The following is a 20,004-nucleotide window of genomic DNA, read 5'->3' on the forward strand; positions in this document are numbered from 1 at the left end:
TAAAGCATTCATCTCCTCAATCATAGCATTACGCCATCCAGGGTGAGAAAGGGCTTCTTTAATAGTCTTAGGAACATAGATAGAATCAAGAGATGCAATAAAAGAACAAGAAGAGGACGACAAATGATTATATGACACAAATGAAGACACTGGATAAGTACACTTACGCTTACCTTTACGAAGAGCACACCTGTTGAAAACAAAAGTCACACCGGAATGGATATGCACGTAACAAAGCACAAATATGTGCTATACAGGACGAGGCGAGCCAAAGACGACCGAAAAATTTTTTTTTTCGGCGACGGACGCGCCAGCGCGTGTGACTGTGGCAGAATCTTCAGGCGACGCGTGAGACGCACGTGTAGGGTTGCTGACTGCCAAACTTTGCAGAACCTCCGATCGGCAGGCGGCGCTTCTTCCTAGATGGGCGGTGAGAGTAAAAAAAAAAACTTCTCCAAGGAGGTGACCCGAAATACCCAAAAGTGTTCCTCTACCTACTGTTTACTTGGGACAAAAACGAAAGGGCAGGCAGAGACCAGATGCTCTGATACCATGTAATGCAAGAGTAAACAGATGAAGAAGAATTTGTTATATTATTCATCAATCTCGTATGTATATATACAAGTTACAAATTCTATGTTAGGAAAGAAGACTAATCAAATTCCTACAAATCAGTCCTACAATCAAGCTAAATCATATCTCCCTAGTATTTACTTCCTATTTTAATTATACAGTCTGTAACATGGTATCAGAGCAAACAGAGGAAAACTGGCAATGAAGGCCGAAAAAGTTCTCAAGGTTGGCAAACCTAGAGCTCTGATACCATGTTTTGCAATGGTAAAAAACTGATCTACTTCATTACATTGCCAATCGGCATATTTATACAGTAAACTGCTGCAATAAATAGAAAACATCTTCCTAAATCAATTCCTATAATTAAGGGATTAACTATTTTAATCCCCATATTTAAGGGATTATACTTTTCCACAATCCTAGGAATACATATTCACACAATTCTATTTTTACACAACTACCAAATATGCATCTACACCAGTAACCCCACGTTTTCCAACAATTTCTCTCCCATCTCAGTGACGAAGACTGTGGTTATGTCTCTAGAAATGTGGGAAATCACATACAGTGCATGGAGCCAACTGTTTCAGCTGCATAACACGAATCAAATATGTACTTTATTCATTTACAATAAATGACAATAAGTACATCAATCTGATTGGAGCTAAGGGCATAAACTGTCTAACATCTTGTCTATAGTCTCCCAACTGTTCAACCATGTGCCTTTTAAAGAGTCACATGACTTACTTAAGTCTAAGCTATTCACTTGGGCCACTTTATTTCCCAACTATTAAACCATGTGACCTTTTAAAGAGTCACGTGACTTACTCAAGTCTAAGCTACTCACTTGGGCCACTTTATTTCCCAACTGTTCAACCATGTGACTTTTTAAAGAGTCAAATGGTTTACTTAAGTGTAAGCCACTTACTTGGGCCAGTTTGGCATTCGGCCCACTTGACAAGTCTTGGGCAGTGGGCTTTTAATATCATCATCCATGTCTTATCCCAACTGTGGAACCTTTTAATATTGTTTTGGAATGGTAGAATACTGATGTATTTCATTCTATTGCCAATCGGCATATTTATACAGTAAGCTGCTGCAATAAATAGAAAGAAGAAAAAAATAGAAAGAAAAGAAAATAGAAAGTAGAAAAATAGAAAGAAAAGAAAATAGAAAGTATAAGAAGAGAAAGAAAGAAATAGAAAGAAAAACTTCCTAAATCAATCCTTCCACAATCCTAGGAATATATACAATTCTATTTTTACACAACAACCAAATATAGATCTGCACCAGTAACCCCACGTTTTCCAACACAGATTTGGCTAAAGGGTACAATAGGTGTTTGGTACATTCTCTGGTGCCTTTTCTCAGTGCAATAGGTAGGACATACTCAGACTGTGAAGGTGCAGGTTCAGGTTCTGCATATCCTTCAGTTCCAAGATTAGGAGTTGAATCTTGGACTTGCACAGGTTCAGGATCTGAATTTCTTCTCCCAGAGTAAACCCACATATATCTCACATCATCATGCACATCATTGGTGGGGTTAACAGTGTCTGAATTTGGTTCAATGGTCGGGTTGTTTGACTCTTGTTGAGACTCGTGAATGTGGGGCTCAGAAGATCGTAACTCAGAGGGATGTGACTCTTGACGGTTGGATGACTGTGAGGAGGGTAATACATCTAAGGAGAGTAGATCCGAGGCCTTATCTTCCATTAATGAGGGCTCCCTCTAAAGATAAGGTTGAGTAAAAAAGGATTGTCCCTCCTCAAATGTGACATCGATGGAGGTGTAGAATTTTCTGGTGGCTGGATGATAACATTTATAACCTTTCTGAGTTGGGGAATATCCCAAGAAGACACACCTGATTGCTCGTGGATCCAATTTTCCCTTATTATGGACATGAACAAAGGCAGTGCAGCCAAAATTCTTGGTGTGAGATTATTTGAGGTACGAATATCATGGTAGAATTGAGAAAGGACTTGTATTGGACTTCGGTTGTCAAGAACTTTAGACGGTAGTCTATTTATGGTGTATGCAGCTGTAAGGACAGCTTCCCCCCAATATTGTTTTAGCACCCGGTTTTGAAAGAGAAAGGCTCGGGTGGTTTGCAAAAGATGGCCATTTTTCCTCTCAGCTATCCCATTCTGTTGGGGAGTGTTAACACAAAAGGATTCATGCACAATGCCTTCTTTCTGAAAAAATGGGGACAACTGATTAATATAATTTGTAGCGTTATCAAATCGAAACCTTTTAATTCTCACACCAAACGGAGTTTGAACCATGTTATGAAAGTTGGGAAGAATGGTACCCACATCAGATTTAGACTTAAGAAGAAAGATCCATGTGACCCTAGTGCAATCGTGAATAAAGGTGACAAACCATCTAGAACCAGTAATGTTGGGAATTTGAGAAGGGCCCCATATATCCGAATGAATCAAATAAAGAGGAGTTGAAGATCTTTTATTACTGATTGGGAAAGAAACCCTTTTGTGCTTAGCAAGTTCACACACATCACAATGAAAGGTTTCAACATCAATTCCTTTAAACAAGGAAGGAAGCATTGTTTTTAAAACAAGAAATGAAGGATGACAGAAACGGAAGTGATGACGCCAAATTAAATCTTTATTGGAGGTAGATAAGAATGACTCGTCTGTGACATGCATAACAGTGTGAGATGGTTTGCTGGTTGTTTCAAGGTAGTAGAGTCCATCCCTTTCCTTAGCAAGTCCAATCTTCTTCTCCGAAACCTGGTCCTGAAATACACAGTAAGAAGGAAAAAACACAATATTGAAGTTCACATCCTGGGTGAGTTTATGTATAGAGATAAGGCTAGTGGATAACTTAGGAACATGAAGCACATTTTAAAGCAATAGGGATGGAGTAATTTGAATATTCCCAATCCCTGCCACTGTTGTGAAAGAACCATCAGCAACAGAAATTTTTCTATTACTAGGACAGGGTGTAGAGGTGAGAAAATGTAGTGAAGAGGGTGTCATGTGGTCAGTAGCTCCAGAATCAAGAATCCATGGAAAAACACTAGCCGAGGCATGTAATCCTAGAGATAAAAACTCACCTGAGAGAGCAAGAGAGGTAGAACCACTTCCTGGTTTCAAGGATCTCAAGAAGCTCCTTAGCCTTTCAATTTCTTCATCATTAAATGGTCCCTGACTTGAGTGTTCTTGCTGCGAGGTTGTGAAGACATTATGGGTCTATTGAACTCCTTTTGAAACTCCTCGATTTCCCCATTCCTTGCTGGATGTGGAAGGTTTCCCATGAAGTTTCCAGCACCAATCTTTTGTGTGTCTGGGCTTCTTGCAAAAGGTGCACCAGAGGTTATCGTTAGAGTCACGGGTGGTTGTGTCACGAGCATGATTCCACAGCGGCTTTCCTCAACTCTGACAAGGGTTATGACTTCATTCAATGGAGGCACTTCTTCTTTGCCAAGAATTTGTATTCGGACCTGATCAAATTCAGCATTCAGTCCGACCAAAAAATCATACACCCTATCTCTTTCAATAAAATTCTTCAAGATCACAGCACCATCTGCGCACTTTGTCTCAAGAACCCGATAATGATCAAGCTCATGCCATAAATTTTGCAGCAGATTTGCATACTCTGTAACACTTCTGCTCCCTTGTTTGGCCACCACTGTCTTCACTTTGACCTCATAGACACGAGCAGCGTCATGGGCTTTGGAATAGGTTTGTCGGACAGCATCCCAAATAGCCTTTGTAGAGGGAAGAAACATACAAGTATCACTGATCTCAGGTGTCATTGAACTTCACAACCATGACATAATCATGGAGTCCTCTTCGTCCCACGCATCAAAATTTGGCTCGCCCAACTTTGGCCCTGTTCCAAGAAGGTGACTAATTTTTCCTTTTCCCTTAAAATAGGTACGCACTAGTTGTGACCACTTCAAGTAGTTCTGGCCATTCAGTCTATATGTTGTCTGAATATTCTGCAAATCACCAGTGTGAGGATGAGAATTTGTTGCTCCTTCATCGGTTTGGACGGGAGCACTTGTTGCATTCATGTCGGACATTGTTAATGGAGGAAAAATAAGCCCAGCAAGAAAGGAGTATAAAGGAGGGAAGAACTAGCCGGAATAAATGAGAATAAAGGAACACTTCTGGTTACAGATCAACACTAAAGGCCAGAAGAGAAAAACACGAAAAGCTGGCAATGAAGGCCGAAAAAACTCAAGGTTGACAAACCTGGAGCTCTGATACCATGTTTTGCAATGGTAGAATACTGATGTATTTCATTCTATTGCCAATCGGCATATTTATACAGTAAGCTGCTGCAATAAATAGAAAGAAAAGAAAATAGAAAGTAGAAAAATAGAAAGAAAAGAAAATAGAAAGTACAAGAAAAGAAATAAATAAATAGAAAGAAAAACTTTCTAAATCAATCCTTCCACAATCCTAGGAACATATACAATTCTATTTTTACACAACTACCAAATATAGATCTGCACCAGTAACCCCACGTTTTCCAACAAATCTCTCTCTTAAATTGTAGGTGACATATTAACTATTTCTTTTTAAATTTGAGTTATTAAGAACTTTTTAGAAAATTATTGTGTGCTGCAGTGTAGAACTACAAAAGAACTTGCATTTTCTTTCATAAATAGCTAGGGGGCAATGTCCCTTGCCTCCTTTGCTCTGCCCCTGGAAGATCTAAAGTTGATGCTTTTTTGAATCCTTCTATTGTTAGAAAATGTATTATTTTAACTCTTTTTTTAGTCATTCCATGAATTACTTGCCTACTTTCAGAAAGGAAGAGAACTATATTTAAACAATAGTTCAATAAGGTACACACCAGTGCACGATGAGCAAGATCAACTGATGGAAATGTCAGAAAAGCTTGACCCCTCATTCTTCCCTCCTGAAATCCCAAGGGTTTTATGTAGTTTAGTGTATCATTAACAAAAGAACTTAAATAATGTGAATCATAAAAGCATATTTATGAGACCCAAAAAAATAAACTTATCATTGACATCATGCACATGCCATCCAAAATCATGTCAAAGCAAAAAAAAAAAAACACCAATAGGATCCACCATCATATGTATTAACTTTTCAAATTTCAATTACATGCACGCACTATGCAAACATAGTGAAAATATATAAAAGTGATACCAAAAGGACAAGATGGTATATGCAGATTTGTGCATCTTCAGAGCCTCTGAAATAAGAATCAGCTTTAGCATATTACTTCCTACATTTCCCCGTTGGGGTGGTAGAACTATGGCTGTCAAACTGGAGCGTGCTGCATCTGAAAATCCCAGATGGTAGTATAAATGCATTCAGAATGGGAAGAACTTCATCCTGCTGACAGCATATTTTGTTTTTTTTTTTTTGTTTTTTTGTTTTTTTGTATAAGCAGATTTGTGCATCATCAGAATCTCTGAAATAAGAAGCAGCTTTAACATATTAGTACCTCCATTTCCCTGTTGGGGTGATAGCACTATGGCTTTCAAACTGGAGCAAGAACTTCATCCTGCCGATTGCATATTTTGTTTTTTTTTTTATGAATAAATATCAGAACACTTTCATTAAGAGAAAAATATTGAAAGTACAAGCAATCAGCCATCCCAGAGGTTGAGATGCCCTAACCCAGAGCTGTTCTAATCAGATAAACAGTACATCAAGACATCAAGTAGAAATCCCATCCCCCCCAGAAGAGAAACTTTTTACCCCTTGTCTTGCTAACCCATCTCCCAAACCATTGGCAGCTCTGTAAACCCACTGAACAGCAACAACTTTGATGATGACTGCATATTAATCATCAACAAAGAGAAAATTTTGGTGAGGCATGCCTCTTGTTTAGTTTTAGACCTGAATATGAGCCCGTTAAAGCATAAATATTGGGAACAGTTACCTTCCCACCTTAAGTAAAGTTTCCTCCCATCTTAGGAGAGTGTCATTGAACATTCAAGATTAAGCTCCATCCCCTCTTCAATCATCTTTAACCACCTCAAGAGGTATTCTTCATGACAACAAAGGCTTTAACTGCCTAAAGACCCCACCTATACATAATCTTCTTAGATTGCCTACACTACTACCTTCAATGTCAAGCTTAATCTGTGTTGGATAACTTCCCAAACTCAGGTGCTCTTTGAGGGGAAAGACTTCCTCCTTACAGAAGAAAGAGAGAAGTTGAGAGGTGGAAGACTTGTTCGGTCCTTATTCTTCAGGGGTCATTGCTTATACAGCTTTGGCCCTTACATGGCATAAGTAACTCTGATTATTTTATACTCGAATAACATATTCTGACAGCTTAGTTGGCCTGACATGGTCTTCTAGAATATACTTGCTTGATAGGAGGCTTAGACTGTTAGTCGGATCCTGCAATGTCTCCAGCTCCAGCCCCAGCTCTTGTTCTTGTGAGCTGCACTGGGCACTTCAGGGGTCCTAACAGCTCCCCCCTCCTTAGGATCAACCTTGTCAAGCAAGGGAAATTGTTGTTGCAGCAATGTGTACCTCTCCAATGCTGAACCTTCTGGTGGTAAGCCTGTCCATGATACTTGAGGTTCTTTAACAATTTTCTTTTCGATCTTTACCATCAATTGTCTAGAATCTCTTGTGGTTGTATCTTCAGATTGCCTTCTTCAATGAATTTCGATAGGAGGGAGTTACTTTGGTCTATTACTCCACACTTTTTTTAAGGAGTGATACATGGAAGACATGGTGTAGCTTCGAACTCTCTGGTAAGTCCAGCCAATAGGAAATTGTTCTCACTCTCTCCAGGATCTTGAAGGGCCCATAGTATCTAGACAAGAGTTTATACCATGTCCTCTTCACCATCGAAGTTTGTTGGTAAGGCTGAAATTTTAAGAAGACTAACTCGACTACTTAAAACACCACTTGGTGATGCCATCAGTCATAGTAAGCTTTCATTTTCTGCTTTGCTCTTATGAGACTGATCTTGAGAGCTTTAAGATCATTGAGAGGTCAGGTTCTCATTGGCAGAAGCCACTTTTTCATAACGCAGGACTAGCAGAGACCCCCTCTCGTAGGGATTTGTGTCAGCAACTAAATGAAAAGATTTGTTGTACTAAAACTCTGTCCAAGGTAACCATTTCATCCAGTGTTGTGACCTTTCTCCTATGAAACATCTCAAGTAGAGGTCCAAGCACAGGTTAACTACCTTTGTCTGGTCATCAAAGTGGTGGTGGTAATTGGTAAAATGATAAAAGTGGATGTCTTCTAGCAGGAAATATTCCTTTAAAAATCATCTAAGAAAAGTGGGGTCTCTGTTGGAGATGATTGCCTTAGGCATTCCATGTAACTTAGCTATGCCATGTACAAAAACCTTGGCAACTAAAGCATTGTTACAAGGATGTGACAAGGCGGTGAGGCGACCATATTTTCTTAGTCAATCTATCGCCATAAGGATAACTGATTTGCTAGACAAAGGGAGTGGCACTAATATAAAATCCATAATTGACACTTGCATCCCAAACCTACTCCAATATCAACAAGGGTTGTCTCATGGCCGACCAATAGTAATGAGTCACTAGTCACCTGTAAGTTCTCAAGATGCTAGAATGTCCTCCCAGTGATGAGTTATGAAATATCTAAAGTTCAAGAATGTGGATAGATTTGGAAAGTACCATTGACCTCCCTCTATAAAAAAGTGTTGAAGCAATGTATTGGGTAGCTGCCCAACTCGGATCCTCTTCAAGGGAGGATAACCTCCAGAATAGGAGAAAGTGAGAGTGAAGAAAAAAGGGATCAAATCTTCAAATTATTCTTATTGTAAGTACACCCTGTATTTATATCCAATCTTGCCTTCTATGTAACTGATTTACAACAGAATTGTAACAACTAGCCAACTTGTTTGATTCAGTTAATTCCAGCTATCTTTGCACTCCCTTCCTTATGCTGAGATGGCTTTCTTCCCCTTCTAGAATATACTTGTAGTTCCTGCCCCCTTGTGCCTCTAACATCTCCCCCCTCCTCAAGATGGCACTCGTCCTCGAGGCCAAGGTGTGGAAAGTGTTGCATCAGCTCGGTGCAAGGCTCCCATGTGGCTTCTTCATTTGGTACCCCTTCCCAGCTAGGGGTGTCAATGGACTGGATTCGGGTTGGACCCCGTCCAAATCGCATTTAAATTGGATGGGTTGGACGGTCCATGCTTTGGCATCGGGTTGGACTGGTCCATATTATTTTGATCCTAAGTAATTGGTGGACCGAAACGGATGAAGTCAATTAGTCCGCAAACCACCTGAGGATCGATTTTACTTAAGAGTCCAACTCTCCAAGTCTCCAACCTAGGGTTTCTCCAAGGGAACTCCAATGGCTCTTTTTTTTTCCAACAGTTCTCTCATCGACGAGTCGGTGACTATCTCCATCAGTTTGCTTGAGCTGCATGCACAGAGAATATATTGTCTTCACTTCGGACTCCAACTCTCCAAGTCTCCAACCTAGGGTTTCTCCAAGGGAACTCTCTCCAACGGCTTTTTTTCCGATGGTTCTCTCACCGGCAAGTCAGCGACTATCTCTGTTAGCTTGCTTGAGTTGCATGTTCAGAAAATGTATTGCCTTCACTAGCGGCTATCTCTGACATTTTTTTCTCTCCAGCAGTTTCTCTCTAACATATTTATCTTCACCAGTTTTCTCTCTCCAACGGCCATCTCTCTTTTGTGAACTGCTATCAATCGTTGAAATAGGTAACATATCACCCCTCAGTTGGCTTCCTTGATGGTGCAGCTCATCTGTCTTGTAGTCTAGTTTGTTATTTGATTCATTTTTGAAGTGGTTGTCTAATTGTGTTTTTGCTAAGTCTAGTGATGTTTAATGTTGCTTTGTCTTAGGTAGTATCGGTCTGTTTTCTGTTTCTTTTTTTTTTTTTTTAGAAAATTCAAACTTGAGATGCCTGATTGTTCAGTAGCGGTTGTTCCGGCCAGTTGTTTGCTATTTCAGTTCCACCAATTACAAACATCTTTCACATCTTTTGCTTTTTGAACCAAATCATGAGCATCTCTGGTGAAAGACCTAGATTTATCTACAAAAGTAACCTTGGTCTGTTTGTTTTCTGTTGTTGTGTTGCTTTTGTTTAGTTGTATTTATCCTTTTTTACAATGAAGATATTGTTTACCCAAAAAATAAAAATAAAAAAAAAACTGGATTGTTCAAGCTTTTTAGGCACTGAGTGGCAAGAAAAAGTAGGCAATACATCCATTTTTTACAGTTGACAAACCAGAAATAGAGATACATTTTTATCTGAAACAGAGGGTTTTCTCTTTTAGTGAGAGATTGTAACAGAATAAAATTCACAGTTTTTCGTTTTAGGAAATTTATGGGCCATATTGTTATTCCATTGTAGGATTGCATCTAAAAACATCTAGAGATGATTCTCAAAATATTGAAAGAAAAAGATGATGGGGGTGTTCTATGTGAATTATTTTTCATGTGAGTTCCAAAAACAAATGAGAACCATCTAGTTTGAAAATAGATTGGGTGTGCATGTGTTGTTTCCAAAATTGAAAGACGAAGTGGGTGTTCTATGTGAAGTATTTTTCATGTGGATTATACTAGTCCAATCCAGTCCAGGTTGAAAAGTCCAATAAGACAGTGGATTGGATTGGACCAGTCGGTCCAATAAGACTAGCTGAATGTAAGGATTATTATCTGGCTGGATGTGCAGTGATGGAAGGTGGTGGTACTGTGTGGGTTCCTAAATTTTGCAAAATCTTCTTTGATTGGGAGCTGGGCTTTGTTTGTGAGGTTTTACAGGTCTTAAAAGATAGAGCAGTCAAGGAGGGGCAGCTAGATATGTGGGGCTAGAAGTGGAACATGAGTGGAGATCGAGTTTTCAGTTATTGTTCAGTGGTCATTCTAGAATTGCAACAGTAATATACTTTTTAATTTACTGTTTTTTTCAGATAACATGATTGATTAGTTTTAGTGAACTATCCATTGCATTCTTAAGAATTTCGCCTTGTTAATTGCTCTGTTTCTTTGAATGTGTCTTAAATGTTGTCATACTCACTCTAGTTATTCTTAATTTCACTAGAACAGGGAATTAAAAACTAAAATTCAGTTGTTTTTTAAATCCCATTTCTTATATTTTTATATAAGAAGAATTTATAGATGAATTACTAATCATAAAACTAATTGGTAAGATCCTTATTAAAGATTTTTTTAGTCTTTGTCCTCTGCCTCCAACACCCACCTCCTGTGCTATGATATTTTTACTCTAGAACCAAAAGAGATACCAAATAGAAGATGTGTTCCATTAAAGATTGCATGTTCTGTTCTGTCTAATTCATATTGTTGTCTTTGGCATTAATCGTTTCTGCAACACCCTCATAGTTCAAATGTTTCTGATTCCCAAAACCATTGATAGAAGTAGCACACATGAACCACTTACTACTCAGAGAGTCAGAGATGAGCATCTCACCCACCTAGTCCATCATCTGTCATGTGAGCCTGTGACAACAATAACATGGTTGGGTTGTGATGATATTAAAAGTAACATGGTTGGGTTGCTGTCCTGTGACAGCAGTTTCTTTTGGGTTCACAAAGCAAAGATAAAATAAGGCAGAGCTTCTAGTCAAAACAGTGTTCTTAGACTTGGACTGCACAGAAAATCAGACCAGAATGCTGATGGAATGATGGGTCATGGAGCTTATGGATTGGTTAACTAGTAACCAGGTCAAAATTCAAGGTTCCAGACTGTTTTGGAATGGTAGAATACTGATTTGTTTCATTCTATTGCCAATTGGCATATTTATACAGTAAGCTGCTGCAATAAATAGAAAGAAAGAAAAATAGAAAGAAAAGAAAATAGAAAGAAGAAAAAATAGAAAGAAGAGAAAATAGAAAGTACAAAAATAGAAAGAAAGAAATAGAAAGAACAACTTTCTAAATCAATCCTTCAACAATCCTAGGAATATATACAATTCTATTTTCAGATCTGAACCAGTAACCCCACGTTTTCCAACACTCCCCCTCAAGCTGGTGAATAGAGATCCTCCATTCCCAGCTTGGCTATAATTCTCCGAAAGTCTGTACTATTGAGCCCTTTAGTAAGTACATCGGCCAGTTGTCCTTTTGTAGACACATAGGGAGTGCAAATCAACTTGCTGTCCAGTTTCTCTTTTATAAAGTGTCGGTCAATTTCGATGTGCTCCGTCCTGTCATGTTGAACAGGATTGTGAGCAATATTGATGGCTGACTTGTTGTCACAATATAGTTTCATAGGATCTTCTCGTGGAATCTTCAGGTCTTCTAAAATTATCTTCAACCAGAGTAATTCACACACTCCTTGTGCCATAGCCCTGCATTCTGCCTCTACACTTGACCAAGCCACTACATTTTGCTTCTTACTCCTCCAAGTGACTAAGTTTCCTCCTAAGAAGGTACAGTAACCAGAAGTGGACCGTCTATCTACTAGAGATCCTGCATAATCGGCATCTGTATATGCTTCAAGAGACAGTCCCCCATTTCTTCTGAATAAAATTCCTTTTCCTAGATTGGCTTTCAAATAGTGTAGAATTCGATGAGCAGCCTGCAAATGAACTTCTTTAGGATTATGCATAAACTGACTTATTACACTTACAGCATATGCAATATCCGGTCGTGTATGTGCAAGATAAATGAGTTTTCCAACTAGTCTTTGGAACATCTCCTTGTCTACATTTGCATTCTCGTTGGCTTCTCCAAGTTTAAGATTGGGATCTATAGGCGTGGAAGCTGGTTTACATGCCATATTTCCTGTTTCTCTCAAAAGATCAACAACATACTTTTGTTGAGAGATAAAGATGCCTTGTTAGAATGTGCAACTTCAATTCCAAGAAAATACTTTAGTCTTCCCAAGCCTTTTATCTCAAATTCTCCAAAGGCAGTTTTTCAATGCTTCCTTCTCCTTTTTATCATTCCCAGTAACGATTATATCATCCACATAGACTAATAGTGTAGTAACTCCCCTTGAGGCTGTGTGTTTGATAAACAATGTGTGGTCACCTTGACTTTGCTTGTAACCTGTACTCAGCATTACCTTCGTAAACCTTCCAAACCATGCTCTCGGAGATTGTTTGAGACCGTATAGTGCTTTCTTCAACCGACAAACTTTGTTCCCTTTAATGCCTTCTCCATAACCCGGTGAAATGTCCATGTATATCTCCTCTTCTAGATCACAATGGAGAAACGCATTTTTTACATCAAACTATTGCAAATCCCAATTCTAGTTAGCAACCAACGACAGTAACACCCTTAGTGTATTCATTTTAGCAACTGGGGCAAAAGTCTCCGGATAATCCACCCCATAAGTCTGTGTATATCCCTTGGCTACCAGGCGTGCTTTGTACCTTTCTAATGACCCATCAGATTTGTACTTAATTGTGAACACCCATTTACAACCTACCGTCTTCTTGTTTCTTGGTAGATCCACAACTTCCCATGTGTTGTTTTTTTCTAATGCCTCCATTTCCACCCTCATGGCTTTTCTCCACTCCTTATTAGAAAGTGCCTCGGCTAAAGTATTAGGAATTAAAATGGTGTTAAGGCTGGCTAGAAAACTTTTATGGGATTTAGAGAATCTTAGGAATGATACATATTTGGCTAAAGGGTACAATGGGCGTTTGGTACATTCTCTGGTTCCTTTTCTCAGTGCAATAGGTAGGTCATACTCATACTCAGACTGTGAAGGTGTAGGTTCAGGTTCTGAGCATCCCTCAGTTTTAGGATTAGGAGTTGAATCTTGGACTTGCACAGGTTGAGGATCTGGATTTTTCCTCCTAGAGTAAACCTACATATATCTCACATTATCATGCACATCATTCGTGGGGTTAACAGTGTCCGAATTTGGTTCAATGGTCGGGTTGTTTGACTCTTGTTGAGACTCGGGAATGTGGGGCTTAGAGGAATGTGACTCAGAGGGATGTGATTCTTGACGATTGAATGTCTGTGAGGAGGGTAATACATCTAGGGAGAGTAGATCCGAGGCCATATCTTCCATTAATGAGGGCTCCCCCTGAAGATAAGGTTGAGTGAAAAAAGATTTTCCTTCCTCAAATGTGACATCGATGGAGGTGTAGAATTTTCTGGTGGCTGGATGATAACATTTATAACCTTTCTGAGTTGGGGAATATCCCAAGAAGACACACCTGATTGCTCGTGGGCCTAATTTTCCCTTATTATGAACATGAACAAAGGCAGTGCAGCCAAAATTTCTTGGTGTGAGATTATTTGAGGCTCGAATATCAGGGTAAAATTGAGAAAGGACTTGTATTGGGCTTCGGTTGTCAAGAACTTTAGATGGTAGTCTATTTATGGTGTAGGCAGCAGTAAGGACAGCTTCCCCCCAATATTGTTTTGGCACCTGATTTTGAAAGAGAAAGGCTCGAGTGGTTTGCAAAAGATGGTCATTTTTTCTCTCAGCTATCCCATTCTGTTGGGGAGTGTTAACACAGGAGGATTCATGCACAATGCCTTCTTTCTGAAAAAATGGGGACAAATTCTGATTAAAATAATCTGTAGCATTATCAGATCAAAACCTTTGAATTCCCACACCAAACTGAGTTTGGACCATGTTATGAAAGTTGGGAAGAATCGTACCCACATCAGATTTAGACTTAAGAAGAAAAATCCAAGTGACCCTAGTGCAATCATCAATAAAGGTGACGAACCATTTGGAACCAGTAATGTTGGGAATTTGAGAAGGGCCCTATATATCCGAATGAATCAAATAAAAAGGAGTTGAAGATCTTTTATTGCTGATTGGGAAAGAAACCCTTTTGTGCTTAGCAAGTTCACAAACATCACAATGAAAGGTTTCAACATGAATTCCTTTAAACAAGGAAGGAAGCATTGTTTTTAAAATAGGAAATGAAGGATGACCAAAACGGAAATAATGACGCCAAATTAAATCTTTATTGGAGGTAGATAGGAATGACTCGTGTGTGACATGCATAACAGTGTGAGATGGTTTGTTGGTTGCTTTAAGGTAGTAGAGTCCATCTCTTTCCTTAGCAAGTCCAATCTTCTTCCCCGAAACCTGGTCCTGAAATACACAGTAAGAAGGGAAGAACACAACATTGCAGTTCACATCCTGGGTGAGTTTATGTATAGAGACAAGGCTAGTGGATAACTTAGGAACATGAAGCACATTTTTAAGTAATAGGGATGGAGTAATTTGAATATTCCCAATCCCTGCCACTATGGTGAAAGAACCATCAGCAACAGAAATTTTTCTATTATTAGGATAGGGTGTATAGGTGAGAAAATGTAGTGAAGAGGGTGTCATGTGGTCAGTAGCTCCAGAATCAAGAATCCATGGAAAAACACTAGCCGAGGCATGTAATCCTAGAGATAAAGACTCACCTGAGAGAGCAAGAGAGGTAGAACCACTTCCTGGTTTCAAGGATTTCAGGAAGCTCCTTAGCCTTTCAATTTCTTCATCATTAAATGGTCCCTGACTTGAGTGTTCTTGCTGCGGGTTTGTGGAAACATTATGGGCCTGTTGAACTCCTTTTGAAACTCCTCGATTTCCCCATTCCTTGCTGGATGTGGGAGGTTTCCCATGAAGTTTCCAGCACCGATCTTTCGTGTGTCTGGGCTTCTTGCAATAGGTGCACTAGAGGTTATCGTTAAAGTCACGGGTGGTTGTGTCACGAGCCAAGTTGTGATTGTTCTCACCCTTTGAACCACTGTAACTTCCTCCCCTTGCCACCATGGCTGAGCCTTCGGGATCTTTAGGCTCAAGCATGATTCCACGGCGGCTTTCCTCAACTCTGACAAGGGCTATGACTTCATTCAATGGAGGCGCTTCTTCTTTGCCAAGAATTTGTATTCGGACCTAATCAAATTCAGCATTCAGTCCGACCAAAAAATCATACACCCTATCTCTTTCAATAAAATTCTTCAAGATCACAGCATCATCTGCGCACTTTGTCTCAAGAACCCGATAATGATCAAGCTCATGCCATAAATTTTGCAGCAGATTTGCATACTCTGTAACACTCCTGCTCCCTTGTTTGGCCGCCACTGTCTTCACTTTGACCTCATAGACACGAGCAGTGTCATGGGCTTTGTAATAGGTTTGTTGGACAGCATCCCAAATAGCCTTTGCAGAGGGAAGAAACATACAAGTATCACTGATCTCGGGTGTCATTGAACACCACAACCATGACATAATCATGGAGTCCTCTTCGTCCCAAGCATCAAAATTTGGCTCGCCCAACCTTGGTCCTATTCCAAGGAGGTGACTAATTTTTCCTTTTCCCTTCAAATAGGTACGCACTAGTTGTGACCACTTCAAGTAATTCTGACCATTCAGTCTATATGTTGCCTGAATATTCTGCAAATCACCAGTGTGAGGATGAGAATTTGTTGCTCCTTCATCGGTTTGGACGGGAGCACTTGTTGCAGTCATGTCGGACATTGTTAATGGAGGAAAAATAAGGCCAGCAAGAAAGGAGAATAAAGGAACACTTCTGGTTACAGATCAACACTGAAGGCCAGAAGAGAAAAACACGAAAAACTGGCAATGAAGGCCGAAAAAAAATCTCAAGGTTGACAAACCTAGAGCTCTGATACCATGTTTTGGAATGGTAGAATACTGATCTGTTTCATTCTATTGCCAATTGGCATATTTATACAGTAAGCTGCTGCAATAAATAGAAAGAAAGAAAAATAGATAGAAAAGAAAATAGAAAGAAGAAAAAATAGAAAGAAGAGAAAATAGAAAGTACAAAAATAGAAAGAAAGAAATAGAAAGAAAAACTTTCTAAATCAATCCTTCCACAATCCTAGGAATATATACAATTTTATTTTCAGATCTGAACCAGTAACCCCACGTTTTCCAACACAGACATAGATCATGGGGGTGATTCTACTATCTTATTTGAACTGTGCAAGTTAGATTGAATCAAATGATTATTAGATGCGAGTGTTGGTTATTTCTTTTAACTTTGTGGTTTAATTGGCTGATAGAGTAGTCAATGCAAAGTTTATTTTCAAATGGTAAAACATATTGTTTGAAGTTGGGTAGCTTGGGCATTTTTCATGTCCATAGCCGTTTTCCACTGATTAATTAATTCTTTCACTTTCTATACATTTGTTTTGCAGGCATTGCAGAACTCAGAGTGATGATGATGATTTGTTGGGTAGTTGTTTTTGGGTAGTTGTTTCCTCCAAGTAAGCTGTGTTTGGAGACTTGGAGTGATGATGATGATTTGTTGTAACACAAATCTTAGGTAATAAATTGGATAAAGGGTTGGATGATCTTGACAGCAAAGATTCATGGTGATTATCAATTTAATATCTTGATTTTCTACCTAAAAAATCTCTAACTCTATGGTGTGACTCATTTACTGTGTTTTTTTTGCTGTGGGTCCTCACTCCTCTCCCTATTAAAATCATGTTCCTGGTTTGTCAGAAAATCAATTCCCTAGTCTCCTGCCCTAATTCCTAATTTGACGTGCAATTGGAGTTGGCATTGTTTGGTGGTCTAGCTGAAATTTGTTTTTTCTTCACAAGATAAGAGTATAAGGAGTTCGTTCTTAACTGCATTGCATTTGCTTCAGGACTATGGTTTCTCAGAGAATCAGCAAATTTCAGGAGAAAAGCATTTGGGGTGTGTCCATACACCCACATAGAGTGCTCACATTATTTGGGGTGTTCATCATGGGGAGTGTACCTAGATAGTGGCTCCTCAAGAAGCGGGAAATAGAAAGCAGAATCTGTTTGGATTCAATTGATAAGTAATAGCCTGCATAAGAACAGTATGCAGTAGCTCTTGTGTATTCTTTGGTTAAGAACTTGTCAAGATGCTTGGAATTTGATTCATCTTTTGTTTGTTTGTTTTTTTTTTTTATGTGTGTTAGTATTGAAGAATTAGATTCTAAAAGATTATATTGACAAACTCTTAATATGGAATGAAGTGTTGCATTTCAATCTGGTTTGGACTGTAAATCTGTAATTTTTAAACAACATCCGTGTTTCATGTATAAAGCTTCATTTAATTTGGATCGGATTGGGTCCAATCCGGTCCATTTGCATTTCAATTGGACTGGGTTGGATCCAGTTTGTATGGGGTTTGGACCAGATTTGGTCCTATTCCCAATCCGGTCCATTTGCATTTCAATTGGACTGGGTTGGATCCAGTTTGTATGGGGTTTGGACTGGATTTGGTCCGGTCCATTTGTAAATGGACCAATATTGGACTGGATCGGATTGGACCAAATCCAGTCCAACTGACAGCCCTATTCCCAGCAGGCTAATGCCTCTTTAATAAAGGCTTGATCATGTTTCGCCCATGACCCATCTATATTTCAAGATGTCCTTGGGTCATAGCTGTAGCCACCCTTCTTCTGTGAATTTCGATAATGTTGCACATGTGGTTTTTTGAGGATGGAGACATGGAAAACTGGGTGTACTTTGGAGTCTACTGGCAGTTCTAGCTTGTAGGCTAGTGATCCTATGCATTGTAGAATTTTGAACGGTCCATAGAACCTAAGGGCAAGCTTGTTGTAGGGGTGGGAGGCCATTGATGTCTGCCTATATGGTTTGAGTTTTAGGTAGGCAAACTCACCTTCCCGGAACTCAACAGGCCTGTGTTTTGCATCATAATAGCGCTTCATCAGTTCTTGAGCATGTGTCAAGTGAACCTTCAGTTCACAAATGATTTCATCTCGAGATGAAAGACACTCATCAACCGTTGCATTAGCTGACAACCCCTTTTCATAGGGTAGAACTGATGGTGAGTCTCTTCCGTATAATACTTTAAATGGTGTCATACCAGCTGAGACATGGAATGAGGAGTTGTACCAAAACTCTACCCAAGGCAACCACTGTATCCATTGTTTAGGTATGTCCCCCACAAAGCATCATAAATATGTCTCGATGCATTTGTTGACAACTTCGGTCTGCCCAAACTGATGGACCTGAACTCTTTGGGGTGACAAGCTCCTACCTTTTTCGGGATCGAAGGAAGGTAGAATTCAGACCTGGATTAATCACCCCTCCAAAAAATTCAGAGAACACTCCTTGAATATCATCCTTAAGTATCTCCCAGCAGTCTTGGTAAAAAGCCACGTAAAACCATCAAGACCAGGGGCTTTAGATCTATCCATAGAGAAGATAGCAACCCTTATTTCTTCCAACTCAAATCTTCTTTTCAACCACACCCTCAACTCTTCAGGGAGCCTAGGCCAATCCATAACCTGCTAATCAGAGACCTTCTAAAGATAGATTTGAAGTGGTCCACAAAAGCCCCTTCATCTCATTCTGCTGGGTTAAGGTTATACCATCAATCACAAGCTTAGAAATGAGATTCTTCTTCCTCCTGCCATTAGCTATAGCATGAAAAAATTTTGTATTCCTGTCTCTTGCCTTTACCCACTTATGTCTAGACTTTTGCCTCCAGCTGATTTATTCTTTAAAAAAGATATCCTCCAAATTTTTCCTCGACTCCCACCTTAACTCTTTGTCCCTTTCCCCAAAAGAACCTAGTTCTTATTTTGCATCTAGCTCCTCAATCTGGTTAACCATCTGTTGTTTTCTTTCTTCTAACCTCCCAAAATGAAGAATATTCCATTCCTTGATTTTATCTTTCAACTCTTTTAACTTCCAACAGAATTCCATGCCTTCCCAATTGACCCTTGGGTTACTTTCTAACCACCACTCTACTTTCTCCGTAAAACCCGGGTGGTACAGCCACATATTCTCAAATCTGAAAGGGGTAGGTCCTCTATTTCCAGGCTCAAACTTACTTATCAATATTGGCCAATGATCAGAGGTGACTTTGGGTAATGTCCTTGACACCAAGTCTCCCTAATGTTCTTCTCAGTCAGCAGTGAAAAGAAATCTGTCTAATTTTGAACAAATTGGTTCAGCATGGAGATTAGACCAGGTGAAACTGTTATGTAAAAGATTCAGTTCCTTGAGCTTAAACATATGGATAAACTCATTGAATTTCCTCATACTTGTGGTATTTCTTTGCCGCACATTGTTACACTCCTCACTGAATCTAATTACATTAAAGTACCCTCCTATACACCAAGGACCTTCCCACAGCCCTCTAATATCTCCTAGTTCTTCCCATAACTCATTCCTCTGCCTGTAACCATTAGGGCCATAAACATTAGTTAAGACCCAACCAAACCTATCAGCCACCTATTTGAATTTGACAGAAACTGAATATCTTCCAACTAATTCTTCGACTCCTACAATGTTACTATCCCTCCAGAGGATCCCCAAGAGGGGCTCATTGCCCAGGTAACACCATTTTCTCTCCACACACTTCTAGCCCACCTATTGTCAAATGTCATGAGCTTAGACTCCTGAATTAGTAGTATATCTGGGTTTTCTTTAACTAGGACCTCCTTTATTAACACTCTCTTTCTTACATTCCCCATGCCTCTCAAATTCCAGCTCACAATCTTCATTTTTCCTTCTTAATCAGCCCCCTGCCCCC

The 20,004-nt window shown here is 39.4% G+C and overlaps 1 protein-coding gene across 8 annotated transcripts in view; it reads right to left on the bottom strand.

The window, feature by feature from the left end:
* The window catches only part of LOC104590833 (RNA-binding (RRM/RBD/RNP motifs) family protein), an 85,321-nt gene that overhangs the window by 13,499 nt on the left and 51,818 nt on the right, over positions 1–20,004 (bottom strand). For 5 of the 8 annotated variants that reach the window (XR_016078596.1, XM_088891419.1, XM_088891420.1 and 2 more), the window contains exon 11: positions 5,398–5,463. The exons of 2 other annotated variants lie outside the window; for them this stretch is intronic. Coding sequence is in view for 4 of the 6 variants with exons in the window: in XM_088891419.1 (XP_088747545.1) it covers positions 5,398–5,463 (66 nt within the window). In the remaining 2 variants the exon portion in view is untranslated. Of the gene's footprint in view, positions 1–5,397; positions 5,464–5,717; positions 5,854–20,004 lie in introns of all 8 variants that reach the window. One more of the 8 variants, XR_016078597.1, reaches the window with a different exon arrangement.

This window comes from Nelumbo nucifera, chromosome 7 (assembly GCF_055504915.1).
Source record: "Nelumbo nucifera cultivar China Antique chromosome 7, China Antique-T2T, whole genome shotgun sequence".
Taxonomy (NCBI): Eukaryota; Viridiplantae; Streptophyta; class Magnoliopsida; order Proteales; family Nelumbonaceae; genus Nelumbo; species Nelumbo nucifera.